Source organism: Pseudorca crassidens, chromosome 12, assembly GCF_039906515.1.
Source record: "Pseudorca crassidens isolate mPseCra1 chromosome 12, mPseCra1.hap1, whole genome shotgun sequence".
NCBI classification, from domain to species: Eukaryota; Metazoa; Chordata; class Mammalia; order Artiodactyla; family Delphinidae; genus Pseudorca; species Pseudorca crassidens.
In genome coordinates, this window is record NC_090307.1 from 81,478,101 (window position 1) to 81,504,540 (window position 26,440).

Consider the following 26,440-nt stretch of genomic DNA (forward strand, 5'->3'; position numbering starts at 1 on the left):
GCGCTAACCATGTGCTCGGTTCCCCCTTAAAATAACACTATGAAGAAGGCACTATTAATAATATCAACCCCGAGCTCTACCCACCACCAGTCCCACCCATCAGGAAACTTACACAAACCTCTTAGATATCCTCATCCACCAGAGGGCAGAGAGCAGAAGCAAGAAGAACTACAATCCTGCAGCCTGTGGAAATCAAAAAATACCTAGAGACAAATGACACTGAAAACATGACGATCCAAAACCTATGGGATGCAGCAAAAGCAGTTGTAAGAGGGAAGTTTATAGCAATACAAGCCTACCTCAAGAAATAAGAAAAATCTCAAATAAAGAATCTAACCTTACACTTAAAGGAATTAGAGAAAGAAGAACAAACAAAACCCAAAGTTAGCAGAAGGAAAGAAGTCATAAAGATCAGAGCAGAAATAAATGAAATGGAAACAAAGAAAACAATAGCAAAAATCAATAAAACTAAAAGCTGGTTCTTTGAGAAGATAAACAAAATTGATAAACCATTAGCCAGACTCATCAAGAAGAAGAGGGAGAGGACTCAAATCAAAATTAGAAATGAAAAAGGAGAAGTTACAACAGACACTGCAGAAATACAAAGCATCCTAACACTACTACAAGCAACTCTATGCCAATAAAACGGACAACCTGGAAGAAATGGACAAATCCTTAGAAAGGTATAACCTTCCAAGACTGAACCAGGAAGAAACAGAAAATATGAACAGACCAATCACAAGTAATGAAATTGAAACTATGATTAAAAATCTTCCAACAAACAAAAGTCCAGGACCAGATGGCTTCACAGGACAATTCTGTCAAACATTTAGAGAGGAGCTAACACCCATCCTTCTCAAACTGTTCCCAAAAATTGCAGAGGAAGGAACACTCCCAAACTCATTCTGTGAGCCCACCATCACCCTGATACCAAAACCAGACAAAGATACTGCAAAAAAAGAAAATTACAGACCAATATCACTGATGAATATAGATGCAAAAATTCTCAACAAAATACTAGGAAACAGAATCCAACAACACATTAAAAGGATCATACACCATGATCAAGTGGGATTTATCCCAGAGATGCAAGGATTCTTCAATATGTGCAAATCAATCAATGTGATACACCATATTAACAAATTGAAGAATAGAAACAATATGGTCATCTCAATAGATGCAGAAAAAGCTGTTGACAAAATTCAACACCGATTTATGATAAACACTCTCCAGAAAGTGGGCATAGGGGGACCCTACCTCAACATAATAAAGGCCATATATGACAAGCGCACAGCAAACAGCATTCTCAATGGTGAAAAACTGAAAGCATTTCCTCTAAGATCAGGAACAAGACAAGTATGTCCACTCTCACCACTACTATTCAAGGTAGTTTTGGAAGTCCTAGCCACGGCAATCAGAGGAGAAAAAGAAATAAAAGGAATACAAATTGCAAAAGAAGAAATAAAACCGTCACTGTTTGCAGATGACATGATACTATACATAGAGAATCCTAAAGATGCCACCAGAAAACTACTAGAGCTAATCAATGAATTTGATAAAGTTGCAGGATACAAAATTAATGCACAGAAATCTCTTGCATTCCTATACAGTAATGATGAAAAATCTGAAAGAGAAATCAAGGAAACACTCCCATTTACCATTGCAATGAAAAGAATAAATACCTAGGAGTAAACCTACCTAGGGAGACAAAAGACCTGTGTGCAGAAAACTATAAGACACTGATGAAAGAAATTAAAGATGATACCAACAGACGTAGAGATATACCATGTTCTTGGATTGGAAGAATCAATATTGTGAAAATGACTATACTACCCAAAGCAATCTACAGATGCAGTGCAATCCCTATCAAATTACCAATGGCATTTTTTTATGGAACTAGAACAAAAAAATCTTAAAAATCTGTATGGAGACACAAAAGACCCCGAATAGCCAAAGCAGTCTTGAGGGAAAAAACGGAGCTGGAGGAATCAGACTCCCTGACTTCAGACTACACTACAAAGCTACAGTAATCAAGACAATGTGGTACTGGCCCAAAAACAGAAACATAGAGCAATGGAACAAGATAGAAAGCCCAGAGATAAACCCACTCACCTATGGTCAATTAATAGAATTGCAGCACTATTTACAATAGACATGTCATGGAAGCAACCTAAATGCCCATTGACAGATGAATGGATAAAGAAGAAGTGGTACATATATACAATGGAATATTACTCAGCCATAAAAAGAGACGGAATTGGGTCATTTGTAGAGACGTGGATGGATCTAGAGACTGTCATACAGAGTGAAGTGAGTGAGAAAGAGAAAAACAAATATAGTATATTAACACATGTATGTGGAACCTAGAAAAATGGTACAGCTGAACCGGTTTACAGGGGAGAAGTTGAGACACAGCTGTAGAGAACAAACGTCTGGACACCAAGGGGGGAAAGCTGCGGGGGGGGGCGGGGATGGTGGTGTGCTGCATTGGGCGATTGGGATTGACATGTATATACTGATGTGTATAAAATTGATGACTAATTAGAACCTGCTGCATAATAATATAAAAAATAAAATAATATCATCCCCATTTTATTTATTTATTTTTAATTGAAGTATAGTTGACTTACAATATTGTGTTAGTTTCAGGCATACAACAGAGTGATTCATATATACATGAATACACATATGCACATATACATCTATATAATACATATATACACATATGTATATATCTAGATTCTTTTTTTTTTTTTTTTTTTTTTTTTGCGGTACGCGGGCCTCTCACTGCTGTGGCCTCTCCTGTTGCGGAGCACAGACTCCAGATGCACAGGCTCAGCGGCCATGACTCATGGGCCCAGCCTCTCCACGGCACGTTGGATCTTCCCAGATTGGGGCACGAACCCGTGTCCCCTGCATTGGCAGGCGGACTCTCAACCACTGCGCCACCTGAGAAGCCCATCTAGATTCTTTTTTCCAATTCTTTTCCATTATAGTTTATTACAAGATATTGAATATAGTTCCCTGTGCTATACAGTAAATCCTTGTCGTTTATCTGTTTTATATATGGTAATGTGCATGTGTTAATCCCATACTCCCAATTATCCCTCCCCCACCCTTCCACTTAGGTAACCATGAGTTTGTTTTCTATGTCTGTGAGTCTGTTTCTGTTTTGTAAATAAGTTCATTTGCACTCTTTTTTTAGATTCCACATGTAAGTGATATCATATATTTGTCTTTCTCTGTCTGACTTACTTCACTTAGTATGATAATCTCTAGGTCCATCCATGTTGCCGCAGAGGGCATTATTTCATTATTTTTATGGCTGAGTAATATTCCATCGTATATGTATACCACATCTTCTTTATCCATTCATCTGTTGGATGGACTTCTTTATCCATTCATCTGATGGACGCTTATGTTGCTTCCATGTCTTGGCTGTTTTATATAGTGCTTCTGTGAATATTAGGGTGCATGTACCTTTTTGAATTAGAGCTTTCGTCTTTTCCAGGTATATGCCCAGGATTGCTGGATCATATAGTAGCTCTATTTTTAGGGTTCTTTTTAAGGAACCTCTATACTGTTTTCCATAGTGGCTGTACCAATTTACATTCCCACCAGCAGTGCAGGGAGGTTTCCTTTTCTCCACATCCTCTCCAGCATTTATTATTTGCAGACTTTTTGATGATGGCCATTCTGACCCGTGTGAGGTGATACCTCACTGCAGTTTTGATTTGCATTAACATCATCCCCATTTTATAGCCAAGGAGACTGAGGTCCAAGGACACACAGGTAGTGAGTGGTAGAGCCAGGGCTGAAGGCAGTCTGCCTCTAGAGCCTGATTGTTTAATCACTGTGGTATACTGTCAGGTGACCTCGGCATATCTTGTCCTGTTCAGTAAAGTACTTAGCAAAGCACCTAATACATACAAGCACTCACTAAATGGGGTCTTCTCTTCTAATTGTCTCCTTGGCTTGAGCTGGAGGTCAGAGAGGAATTCCCTGGCATTTATTCATGGCCTGGCTCAGCCCAGGAGACAAGGTTAAGGACTAAGCAGTGAACCTCAGCCTTTGAGATGCTCGACACGCTCCTGTCAGTCTCTTGCCCACATCGAAAGGCATTTTGACACACATCTTTATTACCAATATGAAAGAGACCCTTTTGTGCCTGGAGATTCGTGTTCAGAGCCTGGCTTTCCTGCTGTCTTTACTGGTGACCCGGAGCAGAGCATTTAACCCTTTCCTGTTCAGCACTTCTGTGATCCTTTCCACATTTTCCATCATCTCAGCAGATATTTATTTGGTGACTCTTGCATGCACAGCACAATGCTTGGCATCCTGGGGGATGCCAAAGAAATGGGAGATGCAGCCCCTGCCCTCCAGGACAGTATAGTCTTACAGAGTGGGCTTTGAATTCACATAGACCCGGTTTGAATCTCTGCTGTATTATTGACCAGGTAAGTGACTTCAGATGAGTGTTTAACCTCACAATACCTCAGTTTCCTCAGCTGTAAAATAAAGATGATATTAACATCTTCTTCAAAGGCTTGTTGTGTGCTAACATGTATATGTACCATGCTCAGTACAAAGACTGATTGAATGAAATTGATAAATAAATGTTATTCATTAGGATGCTGATGATGGTGATAACGATGATGGTGATGATTATGATGGTGATAATAGTGGTGATGGTGATGATGGTGATGACGATAGAGATGATGACGGTGATGGTGATAATAGTGATAGTGGTGATAATTATGATGACAGTGATGATGGTGATGATGGTAATGAGTGATGATGATGACGGTATGATAGTGATGGTGATGATGGTGGTGATGATTGTGACCATGCAGCAGACACTGAATTAAGTCCCAATTTGTTCATACCAGATGTATGAAAAACCCTTACATGGGTTCAGACAGACCTGGGTTCAATTCTGAGCTCCACCATGTTTTTGGCTGTGTGATCTTGGGCTGGGCTCTTAACCATTCTAAGCTTTAAAATATTGATAAAATATTGCATAAAATATTGATGACTGTCCCTGACATACGCACTTGTCTCACATGTGGATGGTGATATGAGAGAACACCAAGCAGAGAGGCTGGTACCCAATAGATGCTCATTATATGGTATTTTTTTTTGTCCCTTTTCTTTCCTTCCTCATAGAATTCCTCATTAAATCCCATGAAGTAGCATAGTCCCAAGAAAAGAGTTTGGGGCCTGAAATCTCTTTGCTTTGGCATCAAAACTTTTTTCTTCAACTAAGAGAAATCTTAGAGTAGCTTAAGGAAAAAGTGGGGTTTGTTAAAAGCCCACAGTGCTGACTCAGGAAGCTTACAGGGAACAGATGTAGCCTGGCCTTCCATGGCCCTGGAACCGTAAGCCAGAAAAGGTCTGGAACTAAGGCAAATTCATATTCTCTGTCTCTGTCTGTCTCTCTTTCTCCCTCAGTAGCCGCAGACCTGGAGGAGAACCCTCTCTCTCCAGCGTCCTTCTGTGCTGCTTTAGTCACATGTGGAAGGCGGCACCCATCTGGCTCTTGAATTTGCATGTCCTCAGTTGAAACAGCCAGCAGAGACTAGCTCCTTTAGTTCCATCCCAGGTTTCTGAGAGGGAAAATCTGATTGGTCTGGTTTGGGTGACGTTTCCTCTACGTTCCAACCACCATTGGCTGGGAACTTTGGAGCGGGGGAAGGGGTTCCAGATAGGATAAATATAGCTCTCAAGGGTTTAACTGGGGTGTGGAGTGAGGAATATTTTTAGAGAAGGAGGACAAACACCAGACAAGCTGCCTACACAGCTTGGCTAAGATTTATCACACACTTCCCATGATCCAGGCACCGGGCTAAGAACGTCATACGTGTTTTATTATTTAATCTTCCCAGTAGCTCGCTGAATTAGGTCCTGCTCCGATCCTCATTTCATAAATGGGGAAACTGAGGCTCAGCGCAATGTGGCAATGTGCCCCAAGTCATGTGGGTGAGGCTGGCAGAGGCTTCAACCAGCCTCCCCTCACGCTGCAGTCTCCCCTGGGAGCTGCTTTCAGATTGCTGTGCTCCTGCTGTCTGAACCTTAGAGGACAAGAGGCTCCATCCCTTGGTGAAACTCTGACTGCCTGATGATGATTGTTATAAAGTTAGAGCACCTGAATTTTGATCACTCAGCATTAGCTATGCTGGTCATATCCTGTATTCCAGAACTGTGTTGAGAAATGCAATTTGTAGCATCCCAGGTGGAAAATTTCTGATTCTTTCTGACGGAGGATGCCAAGGAGAATTGGTCTCTATCCTGGTGGAAACATAAACATCAATTCTGAGAATGAAGGGGGGGGGCGGGAAATAAGGTCCGGGAAACTGATAGAAAGCTGGCTGTTTGGCATCTTGAAATTAACCAGGGCTCTCCCTGTTGCTGGCTTCTTGAGCTCTGGTTACAGGTTTCTGAGACACATTTTTAATCCTCTTGTCATTTCATTTGACCTGGAAAAGAATATAGATTGTTAGGTGCTCAGGCTGTAGGATTTACACACAGGGAGAATTGACCTGATGGGGGCTGGTGTGGATTTCACTCACTAACCACAAAGTTTCATGCACAGATGATGGACATGTCCAGGACATTGGCTGGCACACAGTGGGCACTCAGTACATGTCTGTTTTCTTCCTTTCTTTTCCTTCAGAGCAAATCTCACGCTAAGTTTAAGAGGTTATTTGTTGCTACTGCCAGCTAGCAGAGGGTGCTATCAAAATAACTGATGCCAATTGAAGACAGACCATTCTAGGAAGGAGGAAGTAGTATAGTATAATGGAATATTGCACAGCATGGTAAATATATTGATTGTTAATGTCTCCAGGTGCACGTTCTTCCGAGTATTCAGCAGCCAGATATTAAACACCTACGTGTTCTTGACCCTGGGCTAGATGCTAATAAGGATGTAATAAACCAAATTACTCTCTACCCCCACCGTAGTGAAGCAGAGCCTATAGTTTACAAGATTAAGGGAGACAAGAGCAATCAGAGCCGTAAAGTAATAGCTATCATTTATTAAGGACTCACCACGTACCCAACATTGTGCTAAGTGCTTTTCATATATTATCTCACTTAAGCCATCAACTCCAGAAAGTAGGCATTTTACAGAAGAGGAAACTGAGGCTTAGAAAAAGAGGTTAAGTAAATACATTCTGAATGGCAGAATGAGGATTTAAACACAGATATATGTAGCTTCAAAGTCCATGTGTTTACAGTGGTTTAGACAAGTAGTTTAGCCAACGGAGAGCTGTGACTCTTGGGAATAATGAGAGTGACCGTTCTTTCATCTTGGCGCTTCAAGAACCCCCTGGGCATTTGGTGTTCAGGTTAAACTACATGCCTCTTGGCAAGCTGATTTAGGTTGCTGTGTGGTGGTCTCAGGTCTGTAGGAACATGTGTGAAGCAGGGAAGTGAGGACACACACACGCGCGCGTGCACACACACACCTTTTTTAGGTCCTACAGAGTAAGAGGAACAAGGGTAGATGCTTAAAGAGAAAGATGGTCTTATGCACTCCACTCCCCCAATAAACATACTCTGATGCACCCCATCCCCAACATTTGCACGTGAAATGAATATTTAGAAACCTGAATAATGCTTCACATTCGTCCGGGTATTAGTTATCCATCTGTTTATTTATACCAAGTTTATTCCCCCAAGTATTCAACGTGGCTTACAAGGATGCACAAACTGTAGCAGAATAAAATAAATGAAAATTAAGATAAGTAAGACAAAGGAGGGAAAAAACCAAGAAATCTCTTTAAAGAGATTAATGCATGAATTATAAAGGGAGTAGTGCTATCCTGGTCTGTAAGCTTCCTGCAGCCAGTGCAAAGAGGGAAACGTGTCCGTTACAGAATGCATATGGTTCATAAGGCAAGAAAGTCTGGTGGCTCAGGAGAGACACATCCATTATTGATCCTAAGATTAGAAAGGCATTTTTTCCCTCCTGGAGCCTCATAGGGAAGACGGTGTATAAAGTAATGAACAATACCCTCAACAGTGTTCTTATAGTAAATGTGATTTTATTTGACTGTTTCATATTATGTCCTACTAAAGTACAGTTCGGGAAAGTAAGAGGATCCTAGAGAGAGGAGGCAATATGAGATGCAAGTAGCCTGCTCATGATGTCTTAGGATGCTATTAGGATCATGTTGTTAGGGACCTAAAGAAGAACCATCTAAGGAGATTATTATAATTGTGAGGACTGCACAGGTAGTGTGAACATCTAGGTCAGGGAAGGAAAGTGGGTTTAATCCTGCATGGCACTCCCAATCAATTAGTAGTGACTTTCTTCAGTCAATGGGATGAGAAGCATTTGAAGCTATGTCTGGGGTGAAAGTATGCTATAATTGATTAGTAATGTCTGCTGTGAGTGAGTGGCATCATTTATGCTAGGAATTTGTTGTTGGCATTTGTGCTAGGACTGTTGTTGGTGCTGGTAAAGGATCCTAGCTCTGAAGGAGGTCATAGGTCATGACCTTGGGCACTATCGCCCCTTGCTTCTTGAGAGTTTTATTTCTAATAGCTATTATGCAGATGGGTATCTCTTAATTTGATATTCTTCCTAAATTAGCTAAATGTAATGTTCCCTGAAGCACTAAAGAAGAGTCAGCAAAAACATCCTTGTGTCCACATCCCATTTTGCCTTCAACTGTCTGGGGCCACAAGAGAAACCTTGAGTCACTGAACTTCATCTTCTCACAACACAGAGCTGGGAGAGGGGTGGTCAGCAGAGTACTCTGGGAAAGGGAAGTGGCTTGAGGAGAACTGGCTGTTTTGCGTGTTTCTGGAGCTCTGATGTCTCCAAATTGGGAGAAGCTCTTCATTTTCCAGGGGTTTTGCCCCAGCCACAGCGGATTCCTGTTGTAGGGACAGCTTTTGGAGAACTTCAGCATCACAGGTTTTCAGAATTGTACAGTCATGACTGACAGGAAGGTCCCCTGCCTTTATCAAATCATTTCCCATAACAACAACCAGGAAAGAAAACCATGCTATTCAATACCAAAAGCTAGCAGAAAGGAATGCCGAATCATGGGTATACATTTTTCTATCGTTTTCTATTCCATTCTCTTCTATTCCATTCTATTCTCTTCATTCAACAAACACTTCCCAATCATCTACCATATGCCAGGGTATTTATGTTTGTTGAAGATACAAACATGAATATCTTCTCTAAGCCCCAAGTGCTCAGAGCCTAATGGAGTAAACAGTAGCATATATATGGGGTAGACATATGGCATATAATTCCAGTGCAGAATGGCAGGTGCTATAGTAAGAGTATATTCAGAATACAAAGGGGAGAATAATGAAAAATAGTAACAGTTGTCATTTACTGAACACTACTTACTTTGTGCCAGGCACTGTGGAGTGATGATATGTTTAGCTTATTGAGTGTTTATAACAACCTATGAGATAGGTAGGCATTATTGTCCTGATTCCACAGATGAAGAAATTGGCTTATGGTTGGAGGTGCCCAAAATACCAAGCTCAGAGCCAGGATTTGAAGATAAACTATCTTTAGATACTATGCTGGAACAGACATAGGATAACCACTGTAGACATTCTTGTTCACAAAGCTGAAGATGTAAGGCACACAGGAGTCACTGGTCCACAGCAATTCTGAAATCCAGCTGGGCACAGATTGACAGTTCCTTGATTCAGTCTCAAGTCCAGGGAATAATTCTCCATGGCTCTTGACTCCAAATTCTAGACTCTTGGTTCTACCCTCTTAGTCATCCTTCCTTTTATATAAAAGGTGGTGTGCATTTATACTGAATAGTTTTCTCAGCCTGCTTCCTGCTTGTAGAAACTTGATGATCTGAATATCTCTTTTCGCTTTGTACCCTTTCTGTCCCTTTCATTTCAAGATCACATTTGTTTCTTCAGATATAATTCTATTAGAAACTTTGTGTGTCTTCAGTGAATCTCATCTAGTTTAACCCCCTAACCCATATGCACAAACTACTGTGCTACACTGCAAAGTGAACAGCTTTGCCTGGAAGGGCAAAGCTGTCAGGGAATCTTATTCTGTCCTTTTGTGATACCCAGAGCAGTTGCAGCCATCTTACAACCATGAGGGGAGGGAGAAGAGAATTGCAGAGAAGTTGATCCAGGATCCTTATGTGGTTGATTCACTGAAACAACACTGGAGCTATTTATCCCTCTGCTTCTTTTTCATGAGGGGGGAAAAAAAAAACCCTGTTTTAAAAAGCCCAAACAGGATTCAGCACAAAGCATTTTGACTACTTACACTGTCCTTTTATTTTTCCTGGCTTGGCATGCCCTGCCTACCTGACCTTCTCTTGCCCAGCTCATTTCTCTTTGCCCTACAAGACTCAGATCCACCCTTTCCCTGACTCCTTTTGCCCTTCTTCACCCCCAGGTAGGTGAGGGGCCCTTTCTCTGGGCTCCCACAGATCCTGTGCTCACTTCTCTTATAATACGTATCACAGTACGTTAGCACCTCAGATCCTTTCTGTAGAAAGCCAGGGTTGAAATAAATAATAGTCACTTCATGGTACCATAATTAGGAGATTGCGTATCTGTATAATCTTATCTGACCCATAGACTTGGTTGTATCTTTTCATCTTTGTTCCAAAACCCACTGTCTGACACATGGAAGGACCTTAACATGCCTTTCAAATGAAAGAATGAATGAGGAAGGTGCTTACACCAACTTCTTCCAGAATCAAGACATAAGCTTTCTCTGTTATTGTCCACACACCTGGAAAGAAAGAAGGGGCCTGGGTTTCTGATGGCTGACTTAAAAAGTCTCTAACCATCTGTCTCTGGACATCTTGTAGTGTAATAAAAACAAACACCTGTCTGTCCTGTTACTTGAAACCAGACACATTCTGAGCTGAAACAGAAGTGTGCTCTTTTTCTTTCTTACATACGATAAGTAAATGTTCACCGTAGGGAGGGAAAAAACAAACAAACAACTTATAGCTATGTAAAAAAAGAGCACCTGGGCAAAACTGACTGCAGTTGAGGCAGAAGCCTGTCCTCACCAAGTTTGGCCTTTTAGCCATTATTCATGGCAGAAGGAAGATTTGTGGGTCCAAGCTTAGAGGTCAAGTGGGATGGTTAAAATAGAGGACCCTGGAGCCAGACTAATGGGGTTCAATTCCTGACTCTGCCACACACACTTGGGTACAGGGCTTAACCCCTGTAGCTTCCATCTCCTCCTCTAAAACAGGGATCCCAGTAGTGCTTACCTCATAGTGTTCAGTGGAATAATTATATAAGATGGTGTGTGTAAAATGCTTGACCTGTAGTAAGGATGCAACAAATATTTGCTCTTACTATTAGCAATTGACGTGTATCTGATAATGAGATAAATGCTGTAAGACACTCCCTTGAACAGAGATTTCTGTTGGGAGATGCTGCACACCATAGCCCCTTCTTGAAGATTCATAACGTCCATTAAGGGCTCTGAGAACTCCTGGAGTAGACTTGTTTCTCTCTCTATCTTTTTAGATATGTAACACATTAAAAGCTTGAAGAAACAGTGTTGGTAAGATGCTGTAGATCCATGCTACTCAAAGTGCCATTGACATCACTTGGGAGCTTGTTAGAAATGCAGTCTCAGGCCTTAGCCAAGACCTGCAGAATCAGAATCTGCATTCCCACAAGATCTCCAGGGGATTCATGTGCATATTACAGAGTGAGAGGCCCTAGATTAGGAAACATGTTTGTGAGGGATACATGAGGCATATGAGCCAGAGTCTCAATCCTCAAGAGGGCTCCAAGAGAGGGCAGACAGCGGAATCAAGAAGAACTACTATCCTGCAGCCTGTGGAATGAAAACCACATTCACAGAAAGAGAGACAAGATGAAAAGGCAGAGGGCTATGTACCAGATGAAGGAACAAGATAAAACCCCAGAAAAACAACTAAATAAAGTGGAGATAGGCAACCTTCCAGAAAAAGAATTCAGAATAATGATAGTGAAGATGATCCAGGACCTCGGAAAAGAATGGAGGCAAAGATCGAGAAGACGCAGGAAATGTTTAACAAAGACCTAGAAGAATTAAAGAACAAACAAACAGAGATGAACAATACAATAACTGAAATGAAAACTACACTAGAAGGAATCAATAGCAGAATAACTGAGGCAGAAGAACGGATAAGTGACCTGGAAGGCAGAATGGTGGAATTCACTGCTGTGGAACAGAATAAAGAAAAACGAATGAAAAGAAATGAAGACAGCCTAAGAGACCTCTGGGACAACATTAAACGCAACAACATTTGCATTATAGGGGTCCCAGAAGGAGAAGAGAGAGAGAAAGGACCTGAGAAAATATTTGAAGAGATTATAGTCAAAAAGTTCCCTAACATGGGAAAGGAAATAGCCACCCAAGTCCAGGAAGTGCAGCGAGACCCATACAGTATAAACCCAAGGAGAAACACACCAAGACACATAGTAATCAAATTGGCAAAAATTAAAGAAAAAGAAAAATTATTGAAAGCAGCAAGGGAAAAACGACAAATAACATACAAGGGAACTCCCATAAGGTAAACAGCTGATTTCTCAGCAGAAACTCTACATGCCAGAAGGGAGTGGCATGGTATACTTAAAGTGATGAAAGGGAAGAACCTACAACCGAGAATACTCTACCCAGCAAGGATCTCATTCAGATTCAATGGAGAAATCAAAAGCTTTACAGACAAGCAAAAGCTAAGAGAATTCAGCACCACCAGACCAGCTCCTCAACAAATGCTAAAGGAACTTCTCTAAGTGGGAGACACAAGGGAAGAAAAGGACCTACAAAAACAAACCCAAAACCTTAAGAAAATGGTCATAAGAATATACATATCGATAATTACCTTAAACGTGAATGGATTAAATGCTCCAACCAAAAGACACAGGCTCGCTGAATGGATACAAAAACAAGACCCATATATATGCTGTCTACAAGAGACCCACTTCAGACCTAGGGACACATACAGACTGAAAGTGAAGGGATGGAAAAGCATATTCCATGCAAATGGAAATCAAAAGAAAGCTGGAGTAGCAATACTCATATCAGATAAAATAGACTTTGAAATAAAGAATGTTACAAGAGACAAGGATGAACACTACATAATGATCAAGGGATCAAGCCAAGAAGAAGATATAACAATTATAAACATATACACTCCCAACATAGGAACACCTCAATACATAAGGCAACTGCTAACAGCTATAAAAGAGGAAATCAACAGTAACACAATAATAGTGGGGGACTTTAACACCTCACTTACACCAATGGACAGATCATCCAAACAGAAAATTACTAAGGAAACACAAAATTTAAATGGCATAATAGACCAGATATATTTAATTGGTATTTATAGGACATTCCATCCAAAAACAGCAGATTACACTTTCTTCTCAAGTGTGCATGGAATATTCTCCAGGATAGATCATATCTTGGGTCACAAATCAAGCCTCAGTAAATTTAAGAAAATTGAAATCATATCAAGCATCTTTTCACACCACAACGCTGTGAGATTATAAATCAATTACAGGGAAAAAGATGTAAAAAACACAAATACATGGAAGCTAAACAATACATTACTAAATAACCACGAGATCACTGAAGAAATCAAAGAGGAAATCAAAAAATACCTAGAGACAAATGACAAAGAAAACACGACGATCCAAAACCTATGGGATGCAGCAAAAGCAGTTGTAAGAGGGAATTTTATAGCAATACAAGCCTACCTCAAGAAACAAGAAAAATCTCAAATAAAGAATCTAACCTTACACTTAAAGGAACTAGAGAAAGAAAAACAAACAAAACCCAAAGTTAGCAGAAGGAAAGAAATCATAAAGATCAGAGCAGAAATAAATGAAATGGAAACAAAGAAAACAATAGCAAAGATCAATAAAACTAAAAGCTGGTTCTTTGAGAAGATAAACAAAATTGGTAAACCATTAGCCAGACTCATCAAGAAAAAGAGGGAGAGGACTCAAATCAATAAAATTAGAAATGAAAAAGGAGAAGTTACAACAGACACTGCAGAAATACAAAGCATCCTAAGAGACTACTACAAGCAACTCTATGCCAATAAAATGGACAACCTGGAAGAAATGGAAAAATTCTTAGAAAGGTATAACCTTCCAAGTGTGAACCAGGAAGAAATAGAAAATATGAACAGACCAATCACAAGTAATGAAATTGAAACTGTGATTAAAAATCTTCCAACAAACAAAAGTCCAGGACCAGATGGCTTCACAGGACAATTCTGTCAAACATTTAGAGAAGAGCTAACACCCATCCTTCTCAGGCTCTTCCAAAAAATTGCAGAGAAAAGAATACTCCCAAACTCATACTATGAGCCCACCATCACCCTGATACTAAAACCAGACAAAGATACTGCAAAAAAAGAAAATTACAGACCAATATCACTGATGAATATAGATGTAAAAATCCTTTACAAAATACTAGCAAACAGAATCCAACAACACATTAAAAGGATCATACACCATGATCAAGTGGGATTTATCCCAGGGAGGCAAGGATTCTTTAATATATGCAAATCAATCAATGTGATAAACCATATTAACAAATTGAAGAATAAAAACCATATGATCATCTCAATAGATGCAGAAAAGCTTTTGACAAAATTCAACACCCATTTATGGTAAAAACTCTCCAGAAAGTGGGCATAGAGGGAACCTACCTCAACATAATAAAGGCCATATATGACAAGCCCACAGCAAACATCATTCTCAGTGGTGAAAAACTGAAAGCATTTCCTCTAAGATCAGGAAGAAGGCAAGGATGTCCACTCTCACCACTGTTATTCAACATAGTTTTGGAAGTCCTAACCACGGCAATCAGAGGAGAAAAAGAAATAAAAGGAATACAAATTGGAAAAGAAGAAATAAAACTGTCACTGTTTGCAGATGACATGATACTATACATAGAGAATCCTAAAGATGCCACCAGAAAACTACTAGAGCTAATCAATGAATTTGGAAAAGTTGCAGGACACAAAATTAATGCACAGAAATCTCTTGCATTCCTATACACTAATGATGAAAAATCTGAAATAGAAATTAAGGTAACACTCCCATTTACCATTGCAACCGAAAGAATAAAATACCTAGGAGTAAACTTACCTAGGGAGACGAAAGACCTGTATGCAGAAAACTATAAGACACTGATGAAAGAAATTAAAGATGATACCAACAGATGTAGAGATATACCATGTTCTTGAATTGGAAGAATCAATATTGTGAAAATGACTGTACTACCCAAAGCAATCTACAGATCCAATGCAATCCCTATCAAATTGCCAGTGGCATTTTTTACGGAACTAGAACAAAAAATCTTAAAATTTGTATGGAGACACAAAAGACCTCGAATAGCCAAAGCAATCTTGAGGGGAGAAAAATGAGCTGGAGGAGTCAGACTCCCTGTCTTCAGACTATACTACAAAGCTACAGTAATCAAGACAATATGGTACTGGCACAAACACAGAAATATAGATCAATGAAACAGTATAGAAAGCCCAGAGATAAACCCACTCACCTATGGTCATCTAATCTATGCCAAAGGAGGCAAGGATATACAATGGAGAAAAGACAGTCTCTTCAATAAGTAGTGCTGGGAAAACTGGACAGCTACATGTAAAAGAATGAAATTAGAACACTCCCTAACACCATATACAAAAATAAACTCAAAATGGATTCAAAACCTAAATGTAAGACCGGACACTATAAAACTCTTAGAGGAAAACATAGGAAGAACACTCTTTGACATAAATCACAGCAAAATCTTTTTGATCCACCATCTAGAGTAATGGAAATAAAAAAAAAAAATAAACAAATGCAACCTACTGAAACTTAAAAGCTTTTGCACAGCAAAGGAAACCATAAACAAGACGAAAGACAACCCTCAGAATGGGAGAAAATATTTTCAAACGAATTAACAGACAAAGGATTAATCTCCAAAATATATAAACAGCTCATGCAGCTCAATATCAAAAAAACAAGCAACCCAATCCAAAGATGGGCAGAAGATCTAAATAGATATTTCTCCAAAGAAGACATACAGATGGCCAAGAGGCACATGAAAAGCTGCTCAACATCACTGATTATTAGAGAAATGCAAGTCAAAGCCACAGTGAGGTATCACGTCACACCAGTTAGAATGGGCGTCATCAGAAAATCTACAAACAACAAATGCTGGAGAGGGTGTGGAGAAAAGGTAGCCCTCTTGCACTGTTGGTGGGAATGTAAATTGATACAACCACTATGGAGAACAGTATGGAAATTCCTTAAAAAACTAAAACTGGAATTACCATATTACCCAGCAATCCCACTACTGGGCATATACCCAGAGAAAACCATAATTCAAAAAGACACATGCACCCCAATGTTCATTGCAGCACTATTTACAATAGCCAGGTCATGGAAGCAACCTAAATGCCCATCGACAGACAAATGGATAAAGAAGAAGTGGTACATATATACAATGGAATATTACTCAGCCATAAAAAGGAACGAAATTGGGTCATTTGTGGAGATGTGGATGAATATAGAGACTGTCATACAGAGTGAAGTAAGTCAGAAAGAGAAAAACAAATATGGAATATTAATGTATATATGTGGAATCTAGAAAAATGGTACAGATGCACCTGTTTGCAGGGCAGAAACTGAGACACAGATGCAGAGAACAAACATATGGACACCAAGTGGGAAAGTGGTGGTGGGGGATGGTGGTGGTGCTGTGATGAATTGGGAGATTGGGATTGATATATATATATGTATATATATATATACTAATATGTATAAAATGGATAACTAATAAGAACGTGCTGTATAAAAAAATAAAAATAAAAAAAAGAAAACAAACTCATAGATACAGAGAAAAAAATGAGTGATTGCCAGAGGGGAGGGCATGGGGACTGGTAGAAATAGGTAAAGGGGAATGAGGGGTAAAAACCTACAGTTATAAAATAAATAAGCCATGCGGTTTTAATTAAAAAAAAAAAAAAAAAAGAGGGTTCCCAGATCTCACGTACTAGAAACCAGTAAGGTGTAAAGTGGAAAAAGGAGGCTAGACTGTTTGCTGCAGACTGTGAATGTCATAGGGATATAGAGATGGGAAAAAGAGTATGTAGGTTGCAAAAGTCTAGGAGGGCTTCCTGGAGGAGGTGAACTAGAGCTGTAAATCAGAGGACAGGGATGGTGAGAAGGGGTAGAGAGTGCACTGTGAATTTGAAGAGGAATACAAGGAAAGATACTTCTGGTCCAGTGTAGACTCACAGAATTGGAGAGGTTCACCCTGACCTCAGCTCCCTTGAGAGGAAGCCTCTGCTCTGCCCTCTCAACAAGTCAGCTAACTTAGGACCTTCCTAAATTGGCCCTTTTGGCCGTAGGGGCCCTTAAATACATGTCCTGGAGCTGTAAACCTCATAGCTCCAAAGCCTCCACTTTGCTGAGCACACAAAAGCCCTTTGGTGCCAAGACACCCCTGCCCCTGGACTGACCCTCTTTCTCCAGGTCCCTGCTGTCACAGGCACCAGTGTGTGGTTTTCATCATAACAACATTTAGCCTTTATTGAGCATCTGCTGTGCAGATTTACATTTACATTTTACATTTACATTTACATTTTATCTCTGATCTGCACAATGGCCCTGGAGGTCTTATTTATTCATGAGTATAGCTCAGCCTTTAAGTTTCCCAGCCCCTCTGACCAATGCTGAGGAAATTGGGGCAAAGTCCCTTCCTTTGGGGCATCCCTGTCTACTTCTTTTAGCAACACTGAGTTCTCCTTTTTCAGAGCTCTCCAGGGCACTGTCCCCTCTTAACACTGTGTCAGGCTCAGCAGTGATTAAACTTGGGACTGATTCGTTTTGGTGCTTGGTATCTGTGACCTCATCGCTACTCCCTTCTGGGTAAAAGAATAGTGAGTTTTTAGAAGCCTCCTAAAGGTCATTAATTTGCATCAGTTTAGTAGGAACTGGGTACTTAAAACCCCTTTAAAGGATTATTTGCAAGAGCTGTTTTCATTAGCTTGCTGGGTTTAGGTTTCTGTTAAATAATGCCCTGGGTAGTGAGTTGGAGAAAGACTTTATAGTCTGTGGGAAAGGCGTTAATCAAGGGAACTGGTGCAGACAGAGTTGGATTAAGAAGCAGGTAATCAGAGAAGTGGTCCAGTTTCAAGAAGGGCTAAAACATCACTGGAAATAGAATAAGATGGAGAAAATTGTGTTGGTCAGAACATCTCTCAGAAAGATTCCAGTGGTTAGAAGGAACACTTGGCTGAGTTGCTTTGATGGGGATCGGCTTGCTGCCATGACAATGGAAACTCACTCAATTGCCTTCTAGGTGAGTGAGGTCTCATTACCTGAGGGACTTTGCCCCGTGGGCTAAGCAAGCTGTGGGCTGAAGCTGAGTTCCCTGGGTGATAGAGGAGAGGCTCCAGTGATGTAGGTAGGGCTTTTTATAAACCTGTTAGGTTTGTTCATTCACTCACTTATTTGTTGCATTAATCAACCATTCAATCTTATATTCAATAAATATTTATCCAGCTCCTACTTTGTGCCATGTACCTTTCTAGATGCTGGGGATGAAACAATGACCATAACAGACAAGATTCCTGTCCCTCAGGAACACCCTAGTCGGGGTGTGGGAAAGATGATAAATAAATGAACAGGTCAATTTCAGGTTGCACTAAGGGGTAGGCTGGCCAATGGCCTTTGAGCTAGCTCTTTATGGACTACCTATCCAAACAGAGATGAAGATGAGTCTCTGGGCCAATCAGGTCCTCTCTCTTGGGAATTTGAACTATAGACACAGGCAAGGTTGGTCAGTTAGTAGCTGCAGGAAAAAAACATTCCAACCCTCCCCTGTCTAGTCTGCCATAGTCCATTACAATAACAACTTCTACCGACCGTTCTAGAAGTACCAGGGAGGGTGTCAGTCCATCCCTCCTCCTCCTTTTCTCACTCTACCAGCGGGGTGAATAGATGATCTGCTGGTGAAGCTGGGAACAGGTCTGAGTGTGGCCAGCTCGGTTTCTCTGTCAAGCTCTGGTTTCAGAGTTGTTCAGAACGTCTGTTCTTAGCTCCTGCCCCTCTGCAGTGAGATGACCTGTACTCTCACCTCCGTCAGGTCTCTTCTTGGTCAGCAGGTGTGGGCCAGGCTGGCTGGAGAGCAGACTCTTTGCTGAGGGAAGAATCAAGGTCTAGACTGGGGGGGAAGGAGCGGAATACTTGCCTCTTGTCACAAGTCTACACTGTGCTCCGAAGTGCAGCTTTACCACCCCCAAAGTTGATGTCTTCATCCCATTTTGACTCCTATGACTATTTCTCAACTGGAACAGAATCCACGGGGAAAGAGATGTTACTGGAAACTCAGAGACCTCAGTGGAACCAGAAAGTTGTACAAAGAGAGGCAATACAGAGGGAGCAGGTGAGCCGTATGAGCGATAGATCTCTAGAGGGAAGACACAAAAGCACCCTGCAGCTCTTGGAGGATGACAAGATAACCCATTCACTAGGGCTGTTCTCGGAATCTGAGACACCTTCCTATTCCCCACTTATGCTCCTGCCTTGGTACAGTCTGCCTGGCTGGTGGTTCTGCAGTTCCTTAGAGACGCCCGTCTTTGTTCCTGCAGGTACATCCTTGAAACAGGCTGCCTTGCTTGTGTTTGCTTGAGTGAGTTCTTGGCAACTGGAAGAACCTAACTAATGCGGAATGAAAAGGCTCAATATACAGCCTTCCTCCATCCTGAGAGATTCAATATGCTTTAACCAGCAAACACTTTTGTGAAGCCATAGCATATGCCAGGTCCTAAGCTAGATCTTGAGAATAATAAGACCTAATATTTATAGTGTTTTCTATTTTTCAGGCACTTTCCCAGGCGCAACTTAGCTCATCTCATCCTCGTAATAAATAAAATTCCAAAGTAAAAATATTTTCATTTATAGAAGGGAAGGTGGAGGCACAGAGAGTTTAAGTAACATGCTCCAGACCTCATGGCTAGCGGGGATTACGTGTCAATCTGGATTCCCCCAGAAGCAGCCCCTGAGATAAGAACTTGAGTGCAAGTTGAGGAGCGAAGGTGACGGAGTGGAGGAGTGAGACAAGAAAGGGAAGGCAGCTACTCAAAGGTGCCTCATCAGCTATAATTGTTAGTTTTAAGTGTCAGCTTGGCTGGGCCAAGGGAGGCCCAGAGTTGAACGTGGACTGGATCACACCACCGGCTCTCTTGGGTCTCCAGCTTGTAGAGGGCAGATCATAATCACACGAGCCCATTCCTATAATAAATATCCTCATGTAGATATAGATATAGATTGATATAGATCTATAGTTTATTGATAGACTATCTATATATATAATATTGAACAATCTACATCTATATCTATCTGTCCTGCTGGTTTCTCTGGAGAACCCTGACTAATACATCAAGACAGCTACCACTCCACTGTGTGATAAGATTCTGCACTTCCTCACGTAGCTCACTGTGGGGGTAGCAGGTAGGAACCCGACTTCCTTCCCACCAGATACCCAGTTCAGACTTTGCCGGAGTGGGAGGGAGCACTGGGCAGGGAGAGCTGGATTCCGCTGGGGTAGGTAGTGGCTCCGGGAGGCTTCTTGGAGGAGAAGACCATGGAGGTGAGCCCTGAAGGATGACCAGGACGTGCTGGGAAGTGGGAAAGGTGTACAGAAAAATATCCCAGCCGAGGCAGAGACGTAAGGAGGAGCACGGTAGTGTTTGGGGAGCAGAGTGTGGCTGGTGAGGTTGAAATGCAGGTTTGCGCCGGAGCGCACAGAATCACAGCAGCAGCAGTGCTGCGTATCTTAACTGAGGACTCACTCTCTGCCAGGATTGCCAACAGATAATCTGCCTTCTTCCCTCTTGGCGATCTCCAGTGGCAGGCCATCCTCTAATTCCCATTTTGCAGATGCAGGTGAGGCTCAACGGGACACTGATGTCTGAGGTCGTGCAGCTAACAAGTGACACGGCCACAGTTTGACCCCTGTGCTGACCTCTGAGCTCACTTTCTTTCTCTTAACCCTGTGATGCTCTCTCGAAGGGCCTTGTAGTTCATGAAAGAGATCTGAGCGTAACTTTCTCGAGCAGGGCACTAATCCAAGAGACTTTTCAGAGATGGGGCCAACAAGACAAGGTGACCAAGTGAATGTCTTGAGGATGGGCGACCCCAAGGTTGATAGGCATTTTCAGCACAGAGAGAGGAAAAGGTTATGGGATTCAGAATTAGACCCACCTATAACATGTATGATATATATATAATATATTTTTAAAATGCTGTCTTAACCCAGTTTTGAGGCCCTGTCTAGAGGCTTGTTAATTCCTCTTCTTGAGCAGCTGATCATGGGGCTCTCACACTCTGGGGTCACAGTGCACCTGCCCTAATCATGCCAGAGCAAATACCAGCCAGTCCACAGGGAGCCCCAGAGACCCAGGTAGCCCCGTTGTGCTTGCCGTCCATAAGGTGCCCCTGCAGTAGCTCCAACTCGATGCTACCCTGCCCCCAGTGCAAACCCCTGGGAGGCCCTGCGTGGTGGCCTTCTCTCATTTGGAGCTGTCAGTGCCAAAGACTTCTGCCCTTCCTCTATTTGAGTGTCAGTGTGTTGTGTCCTGCCATTAAAAGAATGTTTAAATCGTATACAGTATCCCCTGGGCTTGGATTCCTGGTTCTGCCACTTAATCACCGAGTGACCCTGGGGAAGTCGCTTCACCAGTCTGAGTGTGTGTTGTCCTCCATGCAGCAGGATGACTAATGCATGCCCTGAGTGGACCAAGGAGAGGAATAGATGAAATAACATAGAGTCTCTGGCATGCCTCAACTCTTTTGGTTTTCACAAAGGGGCATTTTAGGCCTTAGAAAGCAGGGCTGGGGAAGTGTTTTGGGCTGGGAGTTTGGTGGGAGTAGGGAGACTTCCCAGTGACCTGGAAATCCTAGAATGAAAATATCATCTGTTTCATCCACTGGGTCAACTCCTGCTTTGTAAATCCCAGTAAATGAGATTCTCCGAGTGGGTGGGGGGAGTCTTGGGAGGCTCAGGGGAGACCCTTAGATAAACAAATCAACAATTTGTGGTGCGCGTGTATGTTGCTTTTTTGGCACCCGTGCACCTATTTCCTATCAGCCCGCAGATTCCAGAACACAACGAAGCAAGCCCGTTCAACCTCAGAGATGTTTATGCTACAGGGCAGGAAGCCCAACGCGTCCAAACGGCTCGAGGGGGGAGAAAGACGGCAAATAACAGCGTGGAGCCCTCCACACCCATCCCGGCTTACTGTCTCCTTCCCCCACACAAACTGTAGAGGGAGAGCCCTGAGACCATCAAGAGGAAAAACAGCCTGTTTTCCGTGCACGGCGGGGACAGTGATGCGTCCGGATTCAGCTAGTTTGCAAACTGTCTGGGATCTTATATCTAAATTATGTTCCTCAAAATGTAATAAATGAGGTTTAATAGAATGCACTCAGGCGGCACTGATGAAATCTGTCATGGAAAACATTACGGTTTCATTGTTTTTATACAACTTTCTTGGGACCCGCTTCTTATTATTTCCGCGCCTCCTCCTTTCCCTCCCATTTGCAGGTTTTTAAGTTTTGAGCTTAGCCCTGGAGTCCGGCGAAGCCCCCTGGAGAGTGATTCCCTCTCTCCCTCCTCCATTACTTGCGGCAGGGAGGAGCTGGATGCTTTGATCTAACCCTTGCTGGGAGTAAACAAAGTAGTAAACAGTTTTAATACTTTTATTTAAAAACTTATTTATTTATTTATTTTTGGCTGTGTTGGGTCTTTGTTGCTGCGCGCGGGCTTTATCTAGTCGCGGCGAGCGGGGGCTATTCTTCGTTGTGTTGCGCAGTCTTCTCATTGCGGTGGCTTCTCTTGTTGCGGAGCACGGCTCTAGGCACACAGGCTTCAGTAATTGTGGCACGCGGGCTCAGTAGTTGTGGCGCACGGGCTAAGTTGCTCAGCGGCATGTGGGATCTTCCCAGACCAGGGCTCGAACCCGTGCCCGCTGCATTGGCAGGCGGATTCTTAACCATGGCGCCACCAGGGAAGTCCCTTTTTTTTTTTAACTCCTAAACTGTTGTTTTAAAAAATAGTTGGTTTCAGACGAAAAATTTCTGTATTCAGTTTGTCATCTGTACCTAGAAAGCCACAGTAGTCCTTCTTCCCCAGGGAATGATGTCGGATATTTCACTGATGTACAACCAGCCGCCAAGGTTATGGAAATCCTGTGCTAGAAGGGAGAAGGGAGATGATCTCAGCTGCAGAGAAGTGCCTGCTCTCTGCTGGGCTCCGTGCTCACAGCTTTACCTGATGTTTAATCTTTAGGACAACCCTATGAGGTAGGTCCTCTAATTGTCCAAGTTATTGAAAAAGAAACTGGGGCTCAGAGAGGTTTAGTTACTTCCTCAAGTCACACAGCACCAAGTGGTGGAGGCAGGATTTGAGCTGATGTCACTCTGAATTATTCAGAGCCCATAGGCTTGGCTCCTTTACAACACTGCCTCCTGCTGTCTTATTTTACAGATAGGGAAACTGAGGTTCAGGAAAGTAGAGCATGGGTCATGGTTAACAGCCCAGGTTCTAGAGGTCAAATTCATGCTGTTTCACCTTGAGCAAATTACTTACCCCGTCTAAGCCTCAAATTTTGCATTTATGAAATGAGTTATTGTGACAAATTGGACAGAATAGATATAGTGTGCCTGGTACATACCTGTCACAAAGTAAGTGCTCAATAAATATTAATTTTAAAGAGCATTAAAGAACTGGCTCAAGGGTTAGTTAGAATTGCGAGTGGCTGCAAGTAACTGAGACCTGACACATCTGTCAGGGGTTTTATTTGGCCCATGAAATAAGAGGCTTGCTGTCAGCTGCTCAAGATTTTATCCACAAAAACTTCCTCAGGGACACAGGCTCCCTCTGTCTTCCTGCTCTACTACTCTCCATTCTCATAGTGTGGCTTTCTTCCTCGTGGTTACACGATGGCTGCTGCTGCACCTTCAAGCATCTTTTTCATGACCTTGGCAACAGGAAGGAACATGGCAAACCCTTTCTCTCTCTTTTTTTTTTAAACATCTTTATTGGAGTATAATTGCTTTACAACGTTGTGTTAGTTTCTGCTGTATAACAAAGTGAACCAGCTATATGTATACAGGTATCCCCATATCCCCTCCTTCTTTTGTCTCCCTCCCACCCTCCTTATCCCACCCCTCTAGGTGGTCACAAAGCACCAAGCTGATCTCCCTGTGTGATGCAGCTGCTTCCCACTAGCTATCTGTTTTACACTTGATAGTGTATATATGTCAATGCTACTCTCTCACTTCATCCCAGCTTACCCTTCCCCCTCCCAGTGTCCTCAAATCCATTCTCTACATCTGCGTCTTTATTCCTGTCCTGCACCTAGGTTCATCAGAACCATTTTTTTTTAGATTCCATATATATGTGTTAGCATACGGTACTTGTTTTTCTCTTTCTGACTTACTTCACTCTGTATGACAGTCTCTAGGTCCATCCACCTCGCTACAAATAACTCAATTTAGTTTCTTTTTATCGCTGAGTAACATTCCGTTGTATATATGTGCCATATCTTCTTTATCCATTCATCTGTTGATGGACACTTAGTTTGCTTCCATGTTCTGGCTATTGTAAATAGTGCTGCAGTGAACATTGTGGTACATGACTCTTTTTGAATTATGGTTTTCTCAGGGTATATGCCCAGTAGTGGGATTGCTGGGTAATATGGTAGTTGTATTTTTAGATATTTTTCTTTAAATGAAAGCTTATTTATTTATTTATGGCTGTGTTGGGTCTTTGTTTCTGTGCGAGGGCTTTCTCTAGTTGTGGCAAGCGGGGGCCACTCTTCATTGCAGTGCACGGACCTCACTGTCACAGCCTCTTGTGTTTCAGAGCACAAGCTCCAGACGCACAGGCTCAGTAGTTGTGGCTCACGGGCCTAGTTGCTCCGCGGCATTTGGGATCTTCCCAGACCAGGGCTCGAACCCGTGTCCCCTGCATTGGCAGGCAGATTCTCAACCACTGCGCCACCAGGGAAGCCCTATTTTTAGATTTTTAAGGAAAAACTGTTCTCCATACTGAATTCCATACTGTTCTCCATAATGGCTGTATCAATTTACATTCCCGCCAACAGTGCACGAAGGTTCCCTTTTCTCCACACCCTCTCTAGCATTTATTGTTTGTAGATTTTTTGATGATGGCCATTCTGACTGGTGTGAGGTGATACCTAATTGTAGTTTTGATTTGCAGTTCTCTAATGATTAGTGATGTTGAGCATCCTTTCATGTGTTTGTTGGCAATCTGTATATCTTCTTTGGAGAAATGTCTATTTAGCTCTTCTGCCCATTTTTGGATTCGGTTGTTTGTGTTTTTGATATTGAGCTGCATGAGCTGCTTGTATATATTGGAGATAAATCTTTTTCTCAGTTGCTTCGTTTGCAAATATGTTCTCCCATTCTGAGGGTTGTCTTCTCATCTTGTTTATGGTTTCCCTTGCTGTGCAAAAGCTTTTAAGTTTCATTAGGTCCCATTTGTTTATTTTTGTTTTTATTTCCATTTCTCTAGGAGGTGGGTCGAAAATGATCTTGCTGTGATTTATGTCATAGAGTGTCCTGCCTATGTTTTCCTCTAAGAGTTTTACAGTGTCTGGCCTTATATTTAGGTCTCTAATCCATTTTGAGTTTATTTTTGTGTATAGTGTTAGGGAGTGTTCTAATTTCATTCTTTTACATGTAGCTGTCCAGTTTTCCCAGCACCACTTATTGAAGAGGCTGTCTTTTCTCCATTGTATATTCCTGCCTCCTTTATCAAAGATAAGGTGACCATATGTGCGTGGGCTTATCTCTGAGCTTTCTGTCCTGTTCCATTGATCTTTCTGTTTTTGTGCCAGTACCATACTGTCTTGATTACTGCAGCTTTGTAGTATAGTCTGAAGTCAGGGAGCTTGATTCCTCCAGCTCCGTTTTTCTTTCTCAAGATCGCTTTGGCTATTCAGGGTCTTTTGTGTTTCCACACAAATGGTGAAATTTTTTGTTCTAGTTCTGTAAAAAATGCCAGTGGTAGTTTGATAGGGATTGCATTGAATCTGTAGATTGCTTTGAGTAGTATAGTTATTTTCACAATGTTGAGTCTTCCAATCCAAGAACATGGTATATCTCTGCATCTATTTGTATCATCTTTAATTTCTTTCATCAGTGTCTTATAGTTTTCTGCATATAGGTCTTTTGCCTCCTTAGGTAGGTTTATTCCTAGGTATTCTATTCTTTTTGTTGCAGTGGTAAATGGGAGCATTTCCTTAATTTCTTTTTCAGGTTTTTCATCATTAGTGTAAAGGAATGCAAGAGATTTCTGTGCATTAATTTTGTATCCTGCTACTTTACCAAATTCATTGATTAGCTCTAGTAGTTT

General features: G+C 41.7%; 1 protein-coding gene across 1 annotated transcript in view; it reads left to right on the forward strand.

The window, feature by feature from the left end:
- The window catches only part of SUDS3 (SDS3 homolog, SIN3A corepressor complex component), a 290,944-nt gene extending 268,461 nt beyond the window's left edge, over nt 1–22,483 (forward strand). Inside the window, exon 15 of the mRNA XM_067700767.1 lies at nt 22,148–22,483. Within this exon, the coding sequence (XP_067556868.1) occupies nt 22,148–22,467 (320 nt within the window). The 3' untranslated portion in view covers nt 22,468–22,483. The remainder of the gene's footprint in view (nt 1–22,147) is intronic.
- Nucleotides 22,484–26,440: the final 3,957 nt, after the last annotated feature.